The 21897-nt window shown below is 41.2% G+C and overlaps 2 protein-coding genes across 2 annotated transcripts; both read right to left on the bottom strand.

Moving 5' to 3' along the window:
* Nucleotides 1–1351: 1351 nt before the first annotated feature.
* mogs (mannosyl-oligosaccharide glucosidase) lies at nt 1352–5021 on the bottom strand (the record flags this gene model as incomplete). Its single annotated transcript, XM_083909523.1, has 4 exons — nt 1352–3175; nt 3753–3946; nt 4065–4288; nt 4673–5021. The coding sequence occupies 4 exons, from the start codon at nt 5019–5021 to the stop codon at nt 1411–1413; spliced, it is 2532 nt and encodes an 843-aa protein (XP_083765649.1). The 3' UTR covers nt 1352–1410.
* Nucleotides 5022–6548: 1527 nt separating this feature from the next.
* On the bottom strand, nt 6549–21893 carry pdcd4a (programmed cell death 4a). Its single transcript, XM_083909173.1, has 11 exons — nt 21458–21893; nt 15405–15701; nt 15193–15290; nt 12441–12554; nt 12090–12311; nt 10576–10673; nt 10054–10168; nt 9031–9138; nt 8261–8371; nt 8041–8180; nt 6549–7661 (listed from the first exon to the last, which is right to left on the bottom strand). The coding sequence occupies exons 1-11, from the start codon at nt 21501–21503 to the stop codon at nt 7610–7612; spliced, it is 1401 nt and encodes a 466-aa protein (XP_083765299.1). The 5' UTR covers nt 21504–21893; the 3' UTR covers nt 6549–7609.
* Between the last annotated feature and the right edge of the window lie 4 nt (nt 21894–21897).

The raw sequence follows: 21897 nt of genomic DNA, 5'->3' as shown, positions 1-21897 counted from the left end.
GTATAGAGAATCTATCCTGGCAGACTTCAGCAAGTCATTGTTTTTGTTTGTGAAAGCAAGACAAAATCAAGGTGCCGTTGAAAACAACTGGAAAAAGCAAAGTGATTGGTTTTGGTTTGGACTGGCCATGTCTTTTCTTTAAATATTTGGTTGCATATGTCTTGATTCAGGCCTGTGACTAATTGTTGAGCTATTGTTGTCCTTTTCTGACCTGTTTTGCCTATTCCCAATGTTTGTACAATGGCTCAGATCAATATTATCCATTTTAATCGGCTTCAAAGTGACTCGTTTTTCTTCCATGACAGTTCATCACTTCAACAACAAATGCAAACACATTTCATATATTTTATTTATTAGAGGAGATAAAAGCTGATATTCATATTCTGAAAAAAATCACATTTTTATTTATTAATGCAAATCTTTAGTGAATTTTTTCCCCCCACAGGATTCCTGAGGTTAATTTCAATACCTTTTTAAGACTTTTTCAAGACCTTATCGCCACTTCGAGCTGTAATCAGCAACACATTTAACTTACGAAACAGTTTTAGTTTGCAATTATATCTATAGAGCACAATTTCAGATATTATTTAGCACCAGGAGGAGCGCATTCGCTGTCGCAAGATGCGTAACTTCACATGTACGCACGTGGCCCCCGAGGCAATCATGCCTGCGCATCGTTGTTTTTAACAAACTTGGGCAGGAAAATTCATACATTTGTGCATACTGGACATATTTTAATACCTCATGAAATTGCGATTAAGACTTTTTAAAGGCCAAAATTTTCCCCAAATTGATTTATCAACTTTTGATTAAATTTTAAGTTTTTTAAACTTTGAACATTACCTAAAAAACAAAAAGCAAAATATGACAAAAAAAATATTAACATTTATTTATTGTTTTCATCAAAAGACACAAATGTCACAGTCAATGTTGTATTCCCTGCCAATCAAACCTGACAATGTGTACAAAATAGGTCTCCTTATTTTATTATTTTTTTCTCTACAACTTAACTTTCCTTTCTGAGGCAGCGATTTGAAAAATGTTGAGCAAAAACTCTATAAGTCTTAAAATCCACGATTGGTTATTTTGGCAGCGGAAGATAACAAAGACAAAAAAATGGCACGAGTAAAAACTCATCCATGATTTATCCCTGGTCACAAGGTTGCTGGTACCAATCCCAGCTGACATAGTGCGAAAGGTCATGATAGGTCGCCAGATGAGTAAAAATCAAATATGTAAAAAGTATGTTATTTCATTTATAAAGACTCAGTGTTGTGAGAGCAGTAATGCCTATTTTTTCCAGCTGAAACTTCATTGTAGGGCTTTAACACCTGATAATGGTGTGGTTTCAATCACATCTGAATAAATGAAGGCCAGTATCTTAGAAAACACGAGATGAAATCGACAGCATCAGTCCTGTTCAGCCATGATTAATACTGTCAACGCTGACCATCCAGTGAAGGGGTGGCTTCCTTGGCCCCTGCCAGTGCTGTCATTGTACTGTTCCCAGATATATCCTGTGTCCACATACTGTCTGTAAACATTGTTGATGATATTAGTCCTGAGTTCCTCATAAAGAGCAGCTGCCTTTTTTTGGTATGGACCTTCTGTGTCCCTGTAGTGATGCAGGGCTCTAACTGCCAAATAGTTGATGTTAATCCAAATTGGGCCCCTCCAGTAGGGGGCGTCATGTTCCGTATTTCGCTTCATATACATGGGATCAGACTTGGAGAGCGAACGCAGGCCATACGGCGTCCACAGCTTGTCGGGGTCTCTCATGTCTCGGAAGATGTGTTCTAGTTTAGGCGAGTCAGGTTGGAGGATGTGCAGTAAAAAGGGAAACAAGCTAACGTAACCCAAAGCATTGACATACTGCATCTTGGGAGCCTTGCGGACCGAGCGCACGAGCCGAGTGATGGGGTACTGATGCGGTTGTCCAGGAGGTACGTACACTTCCTGCTGCAAAGACACAGCCTGGGTGTGGTTGCCAAAGTCGCTAAAGGCACGGTGGTGCTCCGACCAGTGGAGCTCATCCAGTAAGTTGTTATCACTGAGAACTTGGTGGGAGAATTCATAGTCCTGATAGGGCTCATCTAAAAGCCGAGCTACACGAGACATTACACTGGAGGCCAAGGCCATCCAGCAGTGTAAATCCACGTGCCTCTCGTCGGTTGAAGGGTGTGACGCTCGTGGGTAGTCATCCAACCCAGAAGTCAAGGTCTTGGGATTGAGGAAGAGGTTTGTGGCCTTGTCCCGTCCGCGCCAACGGTAGGAGTTAGACAACGGCCCCGTTTGCGTGGTGTTGTACCATTCAAACCAGGTTTTCAGTCTGGGGAAGAGACGTCGGAGGAAAGGCAAAGTTGGGTGAAGAACTGCATCGCCTTGATTTGCAGAGAGTTGGTCAATAAGTTCCCGAAGAGCTAGGAAAAGAGTTGGTGGGTTGGCATTCTCATTCTGCTGAACTACAAACTCAGCTGGCACCTTACTGCGTGCCTCATCTCCCAGAATTTGCTCACGAGGAATCCAGCCCTCAATGTTCATCAGGTCTATCCAGTGGGAAATGGCCTCCCTTGTCAACTGGGGATCCCACTTACTGAGCAGCAGCTGGTGAAAGCCTTCGTCCCAGAGGAATCCTCTTGGGAAGAAAGAGCGTGATGGTACTGCAGTGAATAGAGCCCCTTCAGGGTATAAAAGTGGGTACTCATTGTAGACTGACTGCACCACTGACTGACCATAAAAGTAGCCCATTCCACCCAACATGTTGCTGAGCGCTGCCTTGGCAAACCGAATATGTGCTTGACTAGAACCTTTTTTCTGAAGACCAAAAGTCTTCTCAAACTTTGCATCAAACTCAGCTTTTCTCTTCTCCAGCTCCTGGGTCATGATCGAGCCCACAAGTTGGTTAGGGCGATTGTGGAAGCTTCCAGACTCGAACAGAACCTCGATCTGGAAAGGCATCTGGACAGTCACCTGGTGAAGCACAAAGTCACCCTCCTTCCTTGTGTCGGCAGGTTTCTGTTGGTTTTGGCGATGGGGAGGCTTGTAGGTGTCGACAGCAATGTAATGCCTCTTCTCACCAGAGGGAAAGGTGTAGACAGACCTGCGGTTCAGACTGTGCTCCACAATCTCAGTCAGCTTCTCCAAGCCAGGAGACACAGTCTGAAGATAGTTAAAACTAAAAAAAAGGACAAACATCTTGTTAATTGTCCCGTTTTCAAACCAATTAAACATCAGCAGTGAGGATTTCACAACATGATGTCATGCAAGGAGTAAAAGACCATACACGTGTTGCTGAGAATCTACACATTGTACGATTTCAGGGTCACTCTTTTTGCTTTTGTAATGAAAAAGTGTGAGATGAACAATGCTTTCCTTTCTCTGTATTAAGATTTATCTCTTTTCCTTCGATTAATATAAGTGAACTATATGAATCAGTGATCCAAAACATAATACTGTAAGTGGTTACTCAAAATGTCCCGATAATAATTCCTATAAAGTTTCACTGCACACTTTCTTAAATCCTAAAAACTGAGCACTTGTTCATAATGTCAGCTCTTCTAATCGCCTTCATTATGATCAATGGCCCTTTGAACAACAGCCATTTTGATACATTTCAGCAGGAAGAGCGTGGATATTACTGATCACTTTAATGATGAAACTTGCATTTGCCCTAAAGCTGAGGAAGCTAAAGAGAACTCAGCCATAATTCATTTGATTATTTAATATTTAGACCTTCGATTTTGTTAATTTACCTGGAATATTTTGCACTGGATAATTCCCCGGTGACAGGTTTCCTGAACGTGATCTTGAAGTTTCCTAGCTCCTCTGAAAAACCAGTGATGGACGCAAGGCGGTTTCTATCCTCGACGTGAGCCTCGAGGGAGCCCTGTGTGTCCGCTGCGGCGTAAAACATCAGGGAGATCACTGGTGCTTGAGGGACAGAGCTCTAGTGGTGGGTAAAGAAAGAAATTTGCATCATGAAGACAACAATTACAACCATTTACTGCAACATCCATGACAATTAAACACCACGGTAAAGCTCAATACACACAGTCAGAACTCACATGCTGCTTGGCAGTGATCCTCCAGGTCCAGTCTCCTCCATGATCCCCTCCCATCCTCTTGACAAACTCTGTGGTTAAGGTGAAATCATTGTCTCGGATTTCCTGAACACCAAAGGTGATCCCATCATGCATCAGCCAGCCATAGCCTTTCAAACGGTCCCTCTGCTCACAGGTGTGCCTCAGGTTTATGTCCATGTCAGACAACTGCTGCATCCACATCATGCCTGGGGGAGATATGTCAATGAAATTTAAATCATTTTCATATTTCAGGGTTGTCCCTTAGATATCCCACCGGAAATATTAGAATAGATAACAGCTTCAACAAGGGCTGAGCAATTACTCAATAATACATACTGTAAATAAGCAACTGTATGTGATAGATGTTATGATTAAGATTACCTCCAGTTCGTGTGTATATGTAAATCAGATGAGTGAAAAGTTTCTGTTTAACATTAACTGGTTTCTTCAACACTCACTGAAATGCAATAACCTAAAGTTATTCTTCGTTCGTTGCAATAATTAGTTATTTCAAACTTTTACACATGTTAATAGTTTTGCCCAAATCATCCAGCCCTTGCTTCAGCTTGAAATTGAATGTGTATGCCAACCTGTCACAATGGACCTGGGAGTCCTGGTTTTCATGCCAAAGTAGACCTGTGGCCTGTATGAACCCCAGAACCTATCTGGGGAAACCTTAGCACTGCTGCTGTTTGCGTCCAGGACAGGAGGTGATGGGTGCAAAGTCGCCACCCGTTTGGCCAGGCGGGACTGCATGTAGAGGGCATAAAAGAACCATATCAAACTGAATATACAAAGGCCGATGGAGATGTTGATGAAGATTTTGCCAATATCGGCTTTCTTTTTCTTCTCCTTGCGATGAAATGCAGAGGGCTTCTCATCTTTCCTTGGTATTGGAGATGCTTCACTGGTCACCACCCTCTTCCTCTGCCTTCCCATGATGCACTCTGAAACTGCAGGGGAACACAGGACAAGATACATGGATATTATAACTTTGATCTGTGTGGAGTTGCGTCACATAGAGGGTTTTCACGGCGCGTCATCAAACCGGAAGTCTCCATGTTGGAGGTACTCGGAGGCTGCTCGGAGCTAAAAACTGATGGATAAATGTCCGAAACCACAGAAAAGCTCCTCAAAACACGTTATAGGTGCAAAGGCATACAGGGAAGGACTTGGTCTGCAGGAAAGGGCACGATATTTGGAAAAGTTACGGTCTATTGGTGGTGCAGATCCATAAGAGTTGGCTCCCTCGTCTTGGATCAATGACTACCCGGAGAGTCTTCCATCTATTGCGTAACGTCTTTATTCAACCTAACCGTAACTGTATGATATCATGAATACCCAAGGTTTAACGTTAGGATATCCAGATTTTTGCCATTAAGCACATATGCCTCCTTTCCTCTGATAACTTTTGACATTGTTCTCCCTGATAACTTTTGGTAGTCTATAAAACTCCAAATGCTTTTCCAAATGACCAATTGGTACAGCAAAAAACATGGCAATAATTCATAATTTCCTGGGGTCTGCTTGAGTGCGCTTTGTTTACCTGCGGAGTACCTACAACACGGCGACTTCCGGTTCGATGACGCGCCGTGAAAACCCTCTATAAAACATTTAGATGAATGCTCACCATGGTGCTCACCGGTCCCTTTAACTAGTCAAGTTTAAGTTAAAATCAACATGGGGCGACTTCATTATTAGTCACCACAGGAATGTTTGTATTGAAGTGCAATGACTTACAATTAAAAAGCAAGGTAAATGCTAACCCACGTTTGTATATGCAAACATTAAAAGCAGTCTTAATCACAGACATTTACAAATTATGATAATTTATTAGCTAGTAGTATGCAAAACGTCTCCAGTTAGCATCTCCTACACCTGTTTTACCCTCAGCACATTCAGTAGGTTCACTTCGGTACAACCCGGTAAAGCAACGCTACGGCAGTTTGTGCAACAACTAACGACTCTCGCAATATAACGTGAATATAAATGTGTTATCTGCTAGTAAAATAAGCTCCCGGAACATATTTACATCTTAATTTTTAGAGAGCAAATGATTACCCACCTGTCAAAAGTCTCAGCTGCTCATTCTCCGCTGCTGCTGCTAGCTAACTAACTAGCCACTTCCTGGTCAGTGAGCGCTCGCTTCCGCTGACGTGTGCTGAGCTCCTTGTGATGCGTTCACGTAACGTCGGAGTAGAGAAAATTACCCTTTCTCAATACCAATGTATTGGGTAGTATTTGGGGAAGTACGTACTTGAGAAGTACGACAGGAGCACATACTCGACAAGTACGTTGAGTAAGCAAGTACGGACACGTATGGATATTGAGAAACGGCCAACATCTGCTGACATCAAAGGTTCCATGGCTGCGTATCTTGAGGTGCAGAACTTTAAACTGCGACATTGAACTATGTTAATTTCACACTGCTGTGTTTAAGAATAAAAACACACATAAAGTGTATTTTGATGCCTTTTTAATGAATGAAATATATTTCTTATCCACATTATTAACTGGTCAATATGTAAAACTCTTACAGTTTGACAGTGGCAGTGAAGTCTGAACAGATGTAGTTGAGTTGCCTTTTTCCACAGACATATCAAACAAATGTATGATGTAATGAAAAGAAACATTTGAGATGAACCCAGAGCAAGTTTGCCTTCACATAAGGATACCTGTCCGAAGTCCACAGCTGACTACGTGACTGCTGATACATTAGTTTAAAGCAAATTATTGCCTATTAAATTGTTTTGTTTTTTAAATTTAGAAACACATTAACCCCAGTTTCTTTTATTCTAATGAAGGGCAAAAGCAATACAACACCCAAACCGTGCCCAAACACTTCTTGCTTTGATAACTGTGCTGTAAGTGGAACATTTGATCTCAGGAAAAACAAAAACAAGAAACACTGTTCACAAAAGGAACAATAGAAGCAGTGAAAAAAAGTATGGCACTTCTTTTTTTTTTTTTTTTATATATATTGCAGGTTTAGATCCTTGTTGAGCTAATTTACCAAGTGCTTGTTGAATGTGCAGTTGGCTCTGCCTTTTAAGTGCCTTTTTTTTTTTATATATATATATAGCGCATAACATGAGGGAAAAAAACGTAGCAACAGGTGAAGCAAAGCAAGAGACAAATCACCCAAACTCATGTCCCAAAAAGCCCATCCCCGTCGAGACTCCCATCTTCTGCCGCTCCAACTTGAATTATTCTTGACAAACAGGGACAAAGACTAAGGCAGTGGGGGGGGGGGGCATCAACCCCCCAAATAAAGAATATTCTTAGAAAATGTCAAAAACAGTGATTAACAAGATGAAGGGAACTGAACGCCCAGGGCACTCTTCAGTCTACTTTCACCGAACGTCAACGCTGGTTTGAGTGACAACAACATTATGATGGAGTCGAGGAACGAGGGAACTTTACACCACCTGCATGCCCAATTTTAGGAAAACATGCTGGAGCAGAAACAGGGTGCCACAAACTGCACTCCTCCTCCTCCTCTTCTTCTTTTTCTTCTTCCTCCAGCTCTAGTTCTTGATCACTCCTCCATCTCCTTCGCTGACAAAACGCTTTCTTCCTCTGGTAAAGAAACATTGTTGAGAGACATGTTTGTATATTTGCATTAAATGTTAAGGATAAGCGTGTTGTAGTTTCCCTAAGAAAATAAATTCTGTTTAAGAACCAAAACCAACAGGAAAAGAAATGTATTCTTCTATTCTCAGTGCTACTGATGTCAATCATCATGTATTACTGGAGTTTCCACTGGTTCTTCATTCTTCCCCGTCTACAGTTAAAACGCACTAGCTTTTCTATCTTCTAGTGTTCACAAAACATGTAGTTCCCAGTTGTTTTAGGATTTTCCTGAACCTTTTATAATGAAATTGCATTTCTGACCCTTTATAACGCAGGTAATCTTGCGTAAATAATGAAGTAAATAGGTAATTTTTGCTCAACTGACCTGGAGGGACAGGCATCCCTCAGCGGTTTGGTGATGATAGAATCCTGGTAGCAAAGGTCCACAAACGTCTCCATGATAGAGTGAGCATGTGGCGCATCCAGGCTGATTTCCTGGAGTTCGTCGTAAACACGCTGGAAGCCCTGCATGGTAAACATGGACAATATTAGAATCATTACTTCATGGATAAAAAAATATTTAAGCCAGAAAAAGAGGGACTGACCCTGTTCATCTGATCCACAGTGATGAGGCCTGTTTTCCAGAAGGACTGAAGCAGCTTTATCATCATGTGACTGGCAGTGTCGCCTGTAGACTCCAGCACCATCACTATGGTCTGAAAGACATAGAGCCCATAGAGCATCACTTATAATATATCATATATATATATATTCCCCAGACATGTGAAAGTTGCACATTTCACCACATGGTGGCAGTGTTTGGACTGACATGATAAAGCAGCATGCATTTTCACACCAGTCCATTTAGATTTCAGATAGTTCATGATTGTAAATGTTTGTTTGTTTGTTTGTTTGTATAATAAAACAACCTTGTGTGTATATATATATATACACACACACACACACACACACACACACACGTACACATATATAGGTATATACATACATACATACATACACACACACATATATATACACACACACACACACACACAGGTATATACATACACATACTTTTACATATGTACGTATATATACACACACACACGCATATATATATATATATATATACACACATTTTATTTTTTTTTACAGAATAAAGGCTTTGAACTAAAAGGCATAAATAATATACTTTACATTTGTATAGAATAAATAACTTTTTTTTCCCTCTCTTTTTCGCTCATAACCCAGGACTGTTTGACAAAAATGTTTTCATGAAGGAATAAATAAATAAATAAATAAATAAATAAATAAATAAATAAATAAAAGGTAACATTCAAGTCATTAGACAAACATCAGGTCTACACTACAGTACCTCATAGACCAGCTCATGGTGGAAGTGAGGGACTTCCAGATCCCGCAGACAGTGCTCTGCCTCCAGCACATCTCCTGATATCAGGTACTCTTTGAGGAGGAGGTTCATCTGGTAGAAACACATGGAAATAAAACCATTATTGTTCTCTTTTTGACAAATTGCCTGTTCTGTCTCTTTGGAACTGTACATGAATCTTTTAGCCTGGGGTTGATTTTTTAATTTTTTAAGTCAGCTCGGTCACTCTCACTGCTGGGGTTGCATGAAGTGCTTTACTTAAACCAATTTATCGTGCCACTTCAAGTTTGAGAGGGACATGATTGACGCAACAAGGGAAAACCTCTCGAGGGTAAACCAACACTTTAGAGTCGACTCGGGGTCTAATTTGCCATGCTGAGGGAGAGTGTGGACGTCTGAGCATTAGCGATGCTTTAAGAGGATATGGATGCAGCAAAAAGGGGGATGAGGAAATTAAAAGGATAAGAAAAACATGCAAGTTTAAACGGACAATAGAAAGCAGTGAGGAAAAGAGGCTTTGTGACACCAAATCTGAACTGGAGGGATGCTGCATGACTGAGGACACACTGGTAAACAACTCTCCTTTTTTTAAACATACTCACACTTGACTTGAAATGTTGCATAACTTAGAATTTGACAAACTCCCATACTTACCACATTAGCATACATAAATTAAAATCGTGGCGTGTAAACAAAGACTAAATGTGAGGAAACTGGGTGTATATCTGTGTCACCTTCTGCACCCTCATTTTTTGCAATTGCCAACTCTCGGGGGAGAATTTTTTTTAAATCTGCTGATGCAGCAACATAGCAGTGCTGGCCTGTGGCTCTCTCTACCCAGCATGCATCGCTGCCTTCTGTTTACATAATGACAACAAAGGAGCAGAGCCGAGCAAGACAAAGCACTGCAGCGATTATTGATTTTGAATATGAAAAAGATATTTCTCCACTACATTTTTTTTTCTTATTTTAAGGTATTATTCCCCCCTATGTGTCTTTGAGATTTACCTCTTTGACAAGATGTTTGACAGGTCTCAGGCCTCCACCCACGCCCCACACATTATCCAAACGAACCATCTGCCTCTTCATTGTCAGCAGCACTGCGGCGCGATCCAAAGCAACTCTGAATAAGAATAATAACCGTTACATGTTGTTTATTTGAAGGGAAGGGGGCGGAGCTTCTTCATTCACTGAAAAACAAGACTAGAGGTCCAAAATATATATACATTATATATCCCCAAAAAATATGTAGATAAAAATATGTATACATGAACATATATATATATACACATATACATGCATGGATACATATATACATACATACATACATACATACATACATAGACATAATATGTCTACATACATACATATATTTACATATAAACATACATACATATACATACATACACACATATACACATACATACACATATATATGTATATATATTTATTGGTTTGAAAGCCACATTTAAATGAATATCTTTGAGATTGCATGTAAGAAAAGTAAATGTGTGCATTGTCTTTGCTCACCTGGCATGATCACAGTCCACTTTGCCTTTGTAACAGTCCAGGAAAGACATGGGGAGAACGTGGTCTGCTATGGCTCTGGCTATGAACTGGCCCAACATCTGAAAGGAAACAATTCCCCTTTAAATCACATTTTGAAGTCCTATGAGACTGCATGCAAATACACGGCAGCACAGAGTTGAATAACATTTTAGTTAACGCTCGAAACTCTGCAAGTGCAAATGAAAATGCACAGTTTCCAGGTGGAGGACGACAATTTCACACCACACAACTTTCTCACATTACACATGCCACACACACTACGACGGAGTTCACACTACTACTACTACTACTAGTGGGAGGAACTGCAAACAAAGCAGGTGTCATCACAAAACAGATGTGAGAAGTGACACAGGAAGTGCCATAAAACATTTCTTGAGAATAAAAAGTGTACGAGTAATGAAGCAACAACGGTAAGATCGGGGGAAAGTGCCGCTGATGTGCCTCCAAATGAATTGGGGAGAACAATTCACCTATGCAGGTAAAAGATGGCAAAGACTTTTCTTTTCAGAAAGTAAAACTAACCAGAGAATAGCTGAGGAGGATACAAGATGGACACATTCAAACTGTGGAGTAAATGACGTCCAGGAAGTTAAAAGTGCTAAATCACCAAGATGAAATTTGGGAATGATCGGTGAAACGAGGATTAAATATGCCCATCAACTAAGTTTCATGTCTCCAGGTCGACAGAAATTTTACTGAGGCCACAAATTCAGATGTTGCGTTTCTTTTCCCTCAAACATCTCCTTTGATGAAGTGTTGTGGGAAAAACCACGCTGAAAATCATGTTGCAGGAACTAGTCTTTCATTAACATAAGTGTGGTTTGCTGACTTATTAAGTGGGTTCAGTACATTTTTGTGTAACACGACCAAGAACGGCATGAGAGTTGTGTGTGCGTTGTGCAAAAAAAAGGGATTACTGGATGCATGTGCCATACGTAATGAAAATAATCATGTGGAAAAGCCCTACAGTGGTGTCTCTTTAGCTACTTGCACACAAAGCAGGTATACTCTCTATATAGATCACGTGTCAAACTCAAGGTCTGAGGGCCAGATTTGGCCCGCCACGTCATTTTATGTGGCCCGTGAGTGATTAATTGGTCTTAAAAATCTGTGTTAAAATAGGTCTATGCTGCTTTAAGGAGTGTGTTGACTATAAACTACATTTCCCACAATTCATGGCGACTGCGTTACCCGCAAAGTGACGGCACCGCCACTAGATCGCAGTGTATCATTGTATATGCATCATACGACGAGTGAAATTGAATAAGTAATAAATACAGAAAGTTATTTAGCAATATGTTACGTAGTAATTACCTTTATTTTACATTATATTTGGTTACATTTATTCTGTATAACAGTTACATCTGGCCCTTTGAGGGTAACCATTATGCTGATGTGACCCTCAGTGAAAATGAGTTTGACACCCCTGATATAGATCCAAACAGCTCTCTCTTCAGTCAGTGCAACAGTTTTACCTGCGGAGCCTCCGGTGTGTCCAGTATGAGGTCCGGCAGCTCTTTCAGGATCTTGTCGAAGGCACGGGCCATTTCGCTCTGCGACAGCGGCTTCCCCGCCAGATCAGACAGCAGGCGGGAGGTCAGCTCTCTGTGGCTGGCCTTGCCTTCAAGGGCCAGAGACACAGCCAGGGAGGAGAACTCGTACCTGTGGTGACCAAGGTTGAGCTCCTTCAGCAACAACTGGAGGGATGAAGACCAGAACAACAAAAACACGAAAAGGTTACCGAGGAGTCAACTGATCTTGGAAGTATTTAATTGTATAGCGCCAGCACGCAACAAGAGATGGACTTTTCAAAGTCTTTTACTTACCTGGACCTCTTTAGTGTCTCCATGTTCAAAGTACTCCTGCACAATGGGGTTGACCATTTTCTCCAGGTTCTTCTCATCCACCTCTGGCACAACTGTTGCATAAACGGTGTCTCCCTGAACAACAGCAGACACACAAATCATCAGCGATATGCATAACAAAGTGGATGTAATTTTTTTTTTTTTTTAGATATACACTACCATTCAAAAGTTTGGGGTCACTTAGAAATGTCCTTATTTTTGGAAAGGAAAGGCACTTTTTTCAATGAATATAACATTAAATGAATCAGAAATACACTCTATACATTGTTAATGTGGTAAACGACTATTCTAGCTGCAAACGTCTGATTTTTAATGGAATATGCACATAGGTGTATAGAGGCCCATTTCCAGTGTTCTAATGGTACATTGTGTTTGGTAATCGCGTTAGAAGGCTATTGGACGATTAGAAAACCCTTGTGCAATGTTAGCACAGCTGAAAACAGTTTTGCTGGTTCTTTGACGTCACGAAAGCAAACTTTATTACTTGGAATAAAAATCATTATTTCTAATCTCGTCAATGTCTTGAGTATATTTTCTATTCATTTTGCAACTCTTTAGATGAATAAAAGTGTGACTTTTAATGGAAAACACAAAAAAAATTGAATAGGTGACCCCAAACTTTTGAACAATAGTGTACTACACATCACAATTCAGCACACATGTGCACAGTCCAATCTTTAAATACTTGTTAAACCAGGTTTGAATAGTTTGGAGTGGAATTTGTCAAAAAAACAAACATCTCTTTTGTTTCCCTTGCTGCACATCTATGAAAACACGTCGTGCCGCTTTTGAAGCAGAACGTCGCTTCAATGCGAGAACAATCATAAGCGCTGGTAAAATAATCTTAGCTCAAGCACTTTCTACTTCTGCCATTTTTTTTTTTTTTACAAACAAGTGAATTTAGAGCCAAAAGTTCAACACGGTGACTCATTTTCCTGTTTTCCACTTATGTTAAGAGGCTGTGTTATTGTTGAAAGTGACAAAACAATCATTTTTTTGGGCCCAGTACAGGAACAAAAAGGCAAAAAATTTAAGGGGACACAAACATCATCCATTACCCCATTACAGGGATTATAAAAGGTGTGGTTTAGAAAGTGAATGTCACATGGTGCACTTCACCTTTCCCGACAAGTGTGCTGAAGAACCCATGTAGCCTTAGGTTCAAAACACATAGTTTTGTAGGCTATTGAGAAAAATAGCAGTCCAAATTAGCAGCCGAAATAAAAAATGTTCTGGCATGATGAAAAACAATCCATACGATCAGGTTATTTTAATGATTTTATCTTAAAGGTGCATTATGTAATAAATCTAAAGCAACTGGCCATAAAATCCTCCTAATATGTCACAGAGACTCAGGAATAATGTTCATATAACAAACTGAACTCACCAACAACAACAGTACAGACAAAATATTTGCATTAAAAAGACTGCAAATCATGTTTATGTTTAGTTTGGCATGTGGCGCCACCTACCGCCGTCTACCAATCATTGCAGTCAGTAGAGTCTCATCTGTCGAGCAACACGGGTTGCCAGTTACGTCAGAAAACGAAACCTAAAAGACCTCGGTATTTTGAATTTGAATGTAGTAACTGTTTTTGGCCACATTCTTACATATGAAATCTTTAAATGTCTGCACAATGGGCCTTTAATTGGATAGTGTTTACATTCTGTCTAAACAGTAGATTTGCACCCATTCCATTCAGATAAGCCCATGACGCTGCACATGCCCCATCAGCCTGTCCCAGTTACCTTTTAACACACACACACATCTTTCCACCCAAGGCCAAATCACACCGAGTTCCCAGTGTGGAGTTGTTATCAACTTGACAGAGGCTGCATTCCCACTCTGTGCTGAGCCAACAGGAGGCAAACCCCCAGCCTTCAGCACCTAACGTAGCGTTTTTAGCTCGATAACCGAGTTAAAGATTGAAAAAAAAACACTGTTGACTGTTAATGGGAACGAGCCACCTGGAGGAAACCGACATGTTTGGACAAATCATGTGGACAAAGGTTGGCCAGTCGGGCCCGATTTATGGTCTGATACACTCCAGCTGACAATCACAGGGGCGTTACCTCACATGGGCTGATCTTGACAAACAAACCTGCAGTGAGAGGCGTTTTACAGGCGTGAAACTCCCATCTGACTGGAGCTGGATCTGACCTAATTTCAATAGTTGTTATCAACTCTGGTTCGATTGTAAGAAATACTTGGATCGAGGTGTTCTGTGAACAGGGCAACCATTGTGCAAACGGCCAGAAAGATGCAATAGTCCACTTAGATATTGTTAAATTAAACACTGTACAGTGCTGCATTTTAACTATATCAACTACCACGTGTTACAATCATTAAAAAAATGCTGTTTGAAAAACTTTTTGTGTGAATACATGACTTTGACCAATCCAGTATAATGCACTTTAACGCATTAATGGTGTCAACATTGTCATGCATGACGACTGACCCGGAAAAATCCAGAATCCTACATTTTGCACAGTAATACAGGCGATCAATTAAGATTATAATTGCTAAATGCATTATTCAACACTGAAAATAAATGGTTCCACTACTATTCTATTTTGCCTCTTGATGTTCTGTATAATCTAACCATTAAGGTATTCAGTTTTCTCACCGTTTCACTACAGGCACAAAACATCTTGTGCTTTATGAGGCGAATCCTCCGCTGTGATGATGAACTGCACCAACATAAAGTCTCACCTGAGCAGCTTCGTCATAGTTTGGGTCCCGTGCATCTGGTTCCTCCACTTCATAAACCATCCCAGCAGCCCCCCAAACTCCTTTACCGCCTGCCCCACCTACAGACAACCAGCAGATGAACCATAAGGACAACTCACCAATATAGTTTCTTATCCTTGTCTACATTTACAAAAAAAAAGGGTCCTGAAGATAATATATATTCCAGGACCTACCTTTTTTTGGCAGGCCTCTGCCCTTCCCCATCCTGGATTTGCGGTCACTGGTAGCGACTTTGCCTTTTGGACTGTTCGGATCGCTTCCCGCCACGTCTCCAGACTCGGAAAAGGAGTCGCTGGTCGAGTTGCGGGACGAGTTCTTGCGCAGGCGTCGCTTGGCCTTGGCTTTGAGCCGCGCCTCGTGGAGCGCCTTCTCCTGGGGCGTCCAGTTGCCGTTCAGCTCGGCCTCGATCAGCGCGTCTTCGTCGTCGCTGCAGGGGTGGTTAGCCGGGCGGCCATCGCAAGACGGCATCCCTGTGATGAGAGAGTTGGAGACGATTGGCCTTGAGTCTGAATTTTCCAGTAATAAGGGCAGCAAATGACACGAGTCACTCGACGATTGGGCAATTTATGAGGACTTGAATTTTGACCTTTGACAATTAAGGTCAATCACAAGGCCTCAATTAACGGTTTAAGCTCACTGAGTATTTTCACTGAGGTCCACATCAGCATAATGGTTACCCTCAAAGGGCCAGATGTAACCCTCATACAGAATAAATGTAACTTTCTGTATTTATTACTTCAATATCACTTGTTGCATGATGCATATACTATGATACACTGCAATCTTGTGGCGGTGCCGTCACTTTGGGGGTAACACAATCTCCATGCATTGTGGGAAATGCAGTTTATGGTCAACGCACGCCTTAAAGCAGCATAGACCTATTTTAACACAGGTTTTTAAGACCAATTAATCACTCGTGGGCCACATAAAATGACGTGGCGGGCCACACCTGGCCCCCGGGCCTTGAGTTTGACACGCATGGTTTAGTCCATAAAATGTCATACCTGGAAATGATGATGTTCTTGAATGCCTTGTTTTGTTTTCAATGATTTCTTTGTTATATGAAGCAAAGAAACAAGAAAATATTCACATTTAAGAAGCTAAAACTATCCGAAATCATGAAAAAAGCTTCAAACCGATTATCAAAATAGTTGATGATTAATTTAATAAAACGATTAATTGTTTCGGCTCTATTCAGGTTATTTGTTTTGCACTTGGGGATAACATTTGATTCTCAAAGACAACAAACTATACAGCTTGTTCTGCAAATTACTGCTTAAAAACAACTCTTAATATATATATTATGCTCTGAACATCTCTGAACTAGCACAACTATCCAGTGTGAATTCAGCAAACTACACGCGAGAGCTTTAAAGCGTTGCATGTGCTGCACCCACCTCGGTGCAGCCCTGTGGCTGCTTTACACAACAAGGCCAAAGGCAAAACAACAAGGGAAGACCCTTTCTTGTGACACACTCGCACGGCCTCGTTTGCAGATATAACATGGGTCTCTGTGTGAAAATTGTTTAACATACAGTATCGTTTGTCTGTGGGCAAAACAAGCCATCACTTTAGGAATCAAATATCAAATTCTTTCTAGGACGTGTGTGAGAGAGAGAGAGAGAGAGAGAGAGAGAGAGAGAGAGAGAGAGAGTGGAGTACTTCTGTGGATCAGGAGAGGAGGGAGGGCAAAGGGGAACAACACGTGCTGAAGAAATGCTGACACCAGTATATTTTTTTATTTCTGCGTGTTCTCGCGATGATTTTGCAGCAACTCGAGGGGACCTGACTACATATGGTGTGGTTAGGTCCATGACTGGGTCACATGACGGGGCTGTAGGAAAGTGGGGAGGTGGAATGTGTGAGGGTGTAATGAACACTTGGGATCCCCGAATGTGCATGTGTCCAAATGGCAGTTTGAGGAGTTCTATCCCTATAGATTACAGGACATGGAGGGAACAGATTGGAGGCGAGGTGGAAAAAAAAATGTCCAAGCCACAGATACAACTACCAATCTAAACCTCAGCAGAAGTTTGTGCTGCAAACGGACTGAACTCGAGCTCATATGTCCTCAAAACAACAGTCTGTTTTATACGGATGAGGATGAGGGCCACACGGGAAAAAAATATTTGAGTTCGGATTTTATTCTCAGAATTCCTGACTTTAAAACCTCAGAATTTTGACTTTTAATCTCAGAATTTTGACTTTAAATCTCAGAATTCTGACTTAATTTAAACCTCAGAATCTCGACTTTAAACCTCAGAATTCTTGACTTTAAACCTCAGAATCTCGACTTTAAACCTCAGAATGTCGACTTTAAACCTCAGAATCTCGACTTTAAACCTCAGAATCTCGACTTTAAAACTAAGAATTTGCACTTCAAACTAAGAATTTGGACTTCAAACCTCAGAATTCTGACTTTAATACGCAGAAAACTCTGAATTCTGAGAACAGTCAGAATTCTGAGAATAAAGTCAGAACTCAAATTTTTTTTTCCTGTGTGGCCCTAATCCTCTTCCGTTGTTTTAAGAATGAGAACAACACATTAAAAAGGAAGCTCCTTTGAGCAGAAACAGGTCACCTCCCTGAATTAACCTGTTGTGGAAAGGAGCAGCGCCGCACCCCTGGCCTTCAGAAATCTGTCAACAGCCAACCATGTGTCATCTCCTCCTCCTGCTGCTGCTCCTCCTCCCTGCCTCATGCACAGGCCACAAGGCCTCTGCCAGGGCTGTAAATTAGGAACTAAACCATGGCAGCGCGCCAAACATACGACCGGCCAACTGGAAAAGATGTAGAAAGGACTTTAACAGAGTTGCAAAACAATCATGATAAACTTCCCTGTTTGAAAAAGACGACGGTCTACTGTAACTCTTTTAAGAGCTGCTGTTGTCAACAACAGAAGGTCTATGCGTCACCGTCAGTCCTGCGTGTAAAGGTGCAAACAAACTAACTAGATTGTACCAGAACGAAAACCCAAACCACTCGAGACAGTCTGTCCCCACAGTTTAAACACACATCCAGATGCGGGTCAGCAGAAGAACCTCTGACCCTTCATGCTGTGTGTGTGTGTGTGTGTGTGTGTGTGTGTGTGTGTGTGTGTGTGTGTGTGTGTGTGTGTGTGTGTGTGTGTGTGTGTGTGTGTGTGTGTGTGTGTGTGTGTGTGTGTGTGTGTGAGCTGCACACAGCCAGTGAGCCTGAGCATCAGTGTTGACATGTTTGGTTTTTAGCAATCTGTGCACTTGCACCGTTTATGAATGAGCAGGTCAGTAGAGCAGGGATTTCTCACAACTCCCTCAGGATGCACCCACTTCTCAAAACTAATAAGGTCTCTCCAAATAAGCAAATTCACTCTTTATTCACAATTTGAATGTGTTACTATGCAGAAGGATTAATACTATGTTGAGTTTCAGAGCAGGTATTGTTCTGTGTGCAACTACTACTATGTGTAATGTGGAAACTAGGGCTGAACGATCATAGTATCATAGTATAGTATGACGTATTTCTCAAATTTTGGACCAATTTTTTTTCCAAAAAAATGGTCTTAATCAAAATTTGGAGGAAATTTGCTCACTTAAATATCTCTGTACTGCAACGTTTACAATACTGCCAGTAATTTATATGCTGCATTAACTTCTGAGGCCACTGTTTGGTTAAAGGGTGGAGGCGGATGATCCAACACAAACAGACCAACACGTTTATGTTGTAAAACTTGCTGCTGTAACGTTTAATTCCATTCATTTCTGTCGTAAAAAATTGGAATATTGCCTTAAATAAATCAAATCTGCAAGAGACGCATCTCCTGAGCACAATGATACAAACCACAAAACCATGTGTAATCAACTCTCAGGTCAAAATAAACATCGGCATTGTGATATAGGGAACAAATGGTGCGGGCCCAGCAGTATATGTCCACGTGGTTATATTATCTATAATCAGAGGGAGGACGTCAAACGAGTTTAACTGTCATTCCCCTCAACAAGACACTGCTTAAAAACATGTTTCACGTCACCTACATTTGTGTGGATAGGGTCAATTCTATCCAAGCAGAAAAAAGGGAAATCATTTATTGACCTCCCCTACACTAGGTGGTGATATGCCTCTTTTCAGCTTGTTCATATATGGCAGATTGGGTGTTTTCCACCCAATTGGGCTACTTTTGTTTACATCGAGCGGGAAAAAAATACATTGGGCAGTGTGCAAGTTCAGTGTCCAGTCCGACCCACAACAACGCAAAGACGCTGTGTTTCTCCAGCTCCAATAATAGGTCTATTGTGTCCATGCACCTCATCAACAAGAGGCTGCTCAATCAAGCGCAACTGACCCACCTCAGTCAAGTTCATACAAACCATCTGTGCTACTTTTACACACAAAACCATAACAAACCGTGCACAGATTGTCCCCTATGCAACCACAGGTAAATCAACTGTACAGGGTGTGTGTGTGTGTGTGTGCACGGGTATTCCTTATGTTGTGGGGACCTAAATCTGTTTACACGGTCAAATTATGGGGACTAAATTACTAAATTTTAAAGGTGAAGACATGTCTTAAGGGTAGGCCGAGGTAGGGAAATTAATGCAAGTCAATGCAATGTCCTCTGAAGTCATGGAAAACAGTGCGTGTGTGTGTGTGAGTACTCGTTCTCACTTCCTCTTTGGACCTATTTCTGGTATAAAACAGACTTTTTCAGGACCATTTGTCCTCGCGGGTTTGCAAGTCCTCAATATGCGACTATACAGTCTCTGATCGACCTCAATCTCAACTCTCCTGCACCTTATGTAAACAATGTTTGCACAACGTCTTCTTCCACTCTGATTGGCCATTGCACTGCTGACTCTCCATATACTCCCCATTGCATCTTGCCCCTATGTAAATAGAGTAATTTTACCTTAAATTGCCCCCTGGGGACTAATTCTTTGAATTGCACTGAATGGAAACCAGATGATCCTCACTTTTGAGGAACTGGTTAAAAGTGGGAAAGGGTTTTTTTTTTTCCTGGTAGTTTTTCCTTACCATTGTAATTGACATTGAAGCTCAATCATTAATATAAATTGATGTAAACGCCCCAATCAAAGCTTTATCTCCTTCATGTTTATGATGAATAGAACATTGTGTGCATTTCTTATATAAGCTTTAAACACACAGCAGAGCCGAGATTATGTAAGGAAGCCATTTGCACTTGGCTCTTATACTAACTATAGTAGACCATACATACGTCACTGCCAGACAGCGCGAGGAGAGCACGAAGCCCACGAGCTCAAATACCATTAGCTAAAAAAAAAAAAAAACCACACACACACACACGAGGCGACATGTGAAACGAGAAGTACACGAAGTAAAGAAAACACACGAGTGGATTAAACCATATTTAGTCTCCTTATCGTTCATGATTAAACACTGATTAAAAAAACACTGCAGTAAACAGAGTCGCGCGAGCGTCTAAATCAATATTTATACGATGTTAAGCTTTCGAAGCGCTGGCATGTAAACTATCGCGAGAACGACGAGGAAAAAATAAACAGGAAGCGTGATTATTTTGTGTTTTTAAATCTATTTTTGTCGACTTATTCGAAAGAGGCGACATATATACGCGTTGGTTCATTTTAATAACATAACAGACACCACATGAGGCGTCTAACTGTAGATTATTTACAGGCATTGACCCCAATTAGGCTTTAAAAAACGATTAAAACAAACACAGAGACACACAATTAAACGCATTGTATCGTATACTATATATAATATACCTTTAAAACGTCAGTGATGTCAGGTTTGCCTTTGTTTAAAAGCATGGTTGTGTTTTTATTGGCGTTTCATCTGCACAGTCAGAACGAGACTTGTCAAAGCGGAAGTAAGCGTTGTCGCCTCGTCCAATCAGAAACGCGAAAGGGTTAAAACGTGAAAGCAGCTCGACAACAAACACAAAGCTCGTAAAAAAAACAACACACACACACACACGCGGGATTTAAATTGCAAACGCAGATATGCGTGTGTTCACCGTGTCATGAGTGCAACACTGCGTCAAATGTGCAACCAAGACGCAGAACCTGTAATTTTGAGTGTGTGTGTGTAAGGATTAAACGGAGCACATGGTTAGCCCATCCCATACAAGAGGACAATGGCTCAGTAGGAGCACGTCGACATCAACAACACCACCACCAGGCCTCGTGAGTGAGACTCTGCACCCGAGGCAGGCTGCACGTAACGGGGCTGAATTCACTCAACTCACCGTCGGCTTTGGAAGCAGCGGGCCACGTATCCACTTCAGTCGCCATGGCGCGCTCCAAGTGCTCGATTAAAAAAAAAAAACTAACAAAAAAAATCCTCCTTCTTCTTCTTTCAGCTGCAACAAATCCACGCACACACTTACACGTCTGCACACACAGAGATACAGCAACGTCGTGCAAAAAAAAAAAAATCAAGCGTACTGACAAATAGATAACGCACGAGTCGTTATTATGGACCCTCGTGTGTTTGAGCTGCAGCTGAAGAGAACAAAAAAATATATTTCTATATATATATATAATTTAAATTACAAAGACACCAAAGAAACACGTATGTAAACTGAGGAGGCGTGAGCTGCAGGAGTTTAGCTCCTCTCAGCGTCCACGGCCGGGAAGAGTGGAGAATAACACACGAGTGGAGCGGGTCAACTAGCAAGAGAGCATT

This window comes from Microchirus variegatus, assembly GCF_963457635.1.
Source record: "Microchirus variegatus genome assembly, chromosome: 23".
In the NCBI taxonomy this organism is placed as follows: Eukaryota; Metazoa; Chordata; class Actinopteri; order Pleuronectiformes; family Soleidae; genus Microchirus; species Microchirus variegatus.
Note: the sequence above shows the minus strand (reverse complement) of the source record. Positions and strands in the feature narration are given on the sequence as shown.